The following is a 1,230-nucleotide window of genomic DNA, read 5'->3' on the forward strand; positions in this document are numbered from 1 at the left end:
TCTTGTTCCCTACATACCTTCATAGGGACAGTTCTCAGTAATAGACTCAGCTGTCTATTCAGTCTCAGTCTGAAGCTCTACTTCAACCAGTATACACTCTCAAACCACTATCAGATATAGCAGCTCAGTCTACAAGTCTAGTATCAGTGTAGGACTATAAGTGTGTATTAGTCCTAGTACCAGTTAACCGTTGAACTCCTGATCCTCAGTCGTTAGGTCCCTTAACAACCCCATTTCCCTGGAGCTTATGCCAATTTCATTACACAACCTCCTATGGGCATTCCCATCGAGGGAAATCCAGCATTTGGGTTATGATGAGTCTCGACAACCCCAGTGGATGCACTCTGAACCACTGAACCTGTAGGAAATTGGAACTCCTCAGACAAGGAATGGGAGGAGGATACTTGGGAGTACCTGCTGACGTGAGATGATAATTTGTTGGAAAGTCTTTGGGCATCACTGCAAGATATCAAGGATCCAGGAATAACTAATAAAGTTGATCATTTCGGGGCCATTGACACAAAAATCGACTTACTCTTCACTGTGCAATGATCTATAGGGGCGGAGCTCATTTGTGCAGAAGAAGAGATGAGCCAATGTTGAATGCACCTCAAAGTAGCCAATTTAGAGGAATGCCTCAAATGTTATGAGTTCTCTATTATCACTCCTCCTTCTGGCACCATGCCCCGCTGTCTTCACTTCTGTACCAAATGCGAGACCGATGGACATCTTCAAAGTGAGTGTTGGCATTGGTTATGCTCCTATTGTAGACTCCTACACCCTCACCATAAATTCTGCACTGCCAACGACATGCAGCCTGGGCAACTCCCTTGTCCCACTGATGAACCTGGATACCTACAGGAGCATCACGCTTAATGGAACTCTAAACAACAAATCTGGAGAGGGGGGTAATGTTACAGCATTGGAGGGGGGTCCTTTTTCTTCTCCTAACTATTCGTTGTTGACCCTGCAACTGTATGACTGATCTCATCACTTGATGTGTTTCACCTACATCAGTGCTTCATATCCATTGTGTTTCACTTATATCATGTTTTACTTACATCATGTTTCACTTCTATCATGTTTCATCCTCATCACTGATATAACCCAGTGGAACCTGTTTCATATACATCACTGATCCAACTCAGTGTTTCATACTTATCAAACTCTATTTGCTCTACTCTATTTAAGTAGCACTGCTTCTGCTACTGTACTTTAGTTTTGTCCTCT

At 43.2% G+C, this 1,230-nt stretch overlaps 1 protein-coding gene across 1 annotated transcript; it reads left to right on the forward strand.

Annotated features, from left to right (window-relative positions):
- Positions 1-273: 273 nt before the first annotated feature.
- On the forward strand, positions 274-431 carry FIBRA_09399 (uncharacterized protein; the record flags this gene model as incomplete). Its single annotated transcript, XM_012321706.1, has 2 exons — positions 274-308; positions 365-431. The coding sequence occupies 2 exons, from the start codon at positions 274-276 to the stop codon at positions 429-431; spliced, it is 102 nt and encodes a 33-aa protein (XP_012177096.1).
- Between the last annotated feature and the right edge of the window lie 799 nt (positions 432-1,230).

Source organism: Fibroporia radiculosa (genome assembly GCF_000313525.1).
Source record: "Fibroporia radiculosa TFFH 294 genomic supercontigs, scaffold38051, whole genome shotgun sequence".
NCBI classification, from domain to species: Eukaryota; Fungi; Basidiomycota; class Agaricomycetes; order Polyporales; family Fibroporiaceae; genus Fibroporia; species Fibroporia radiculosa.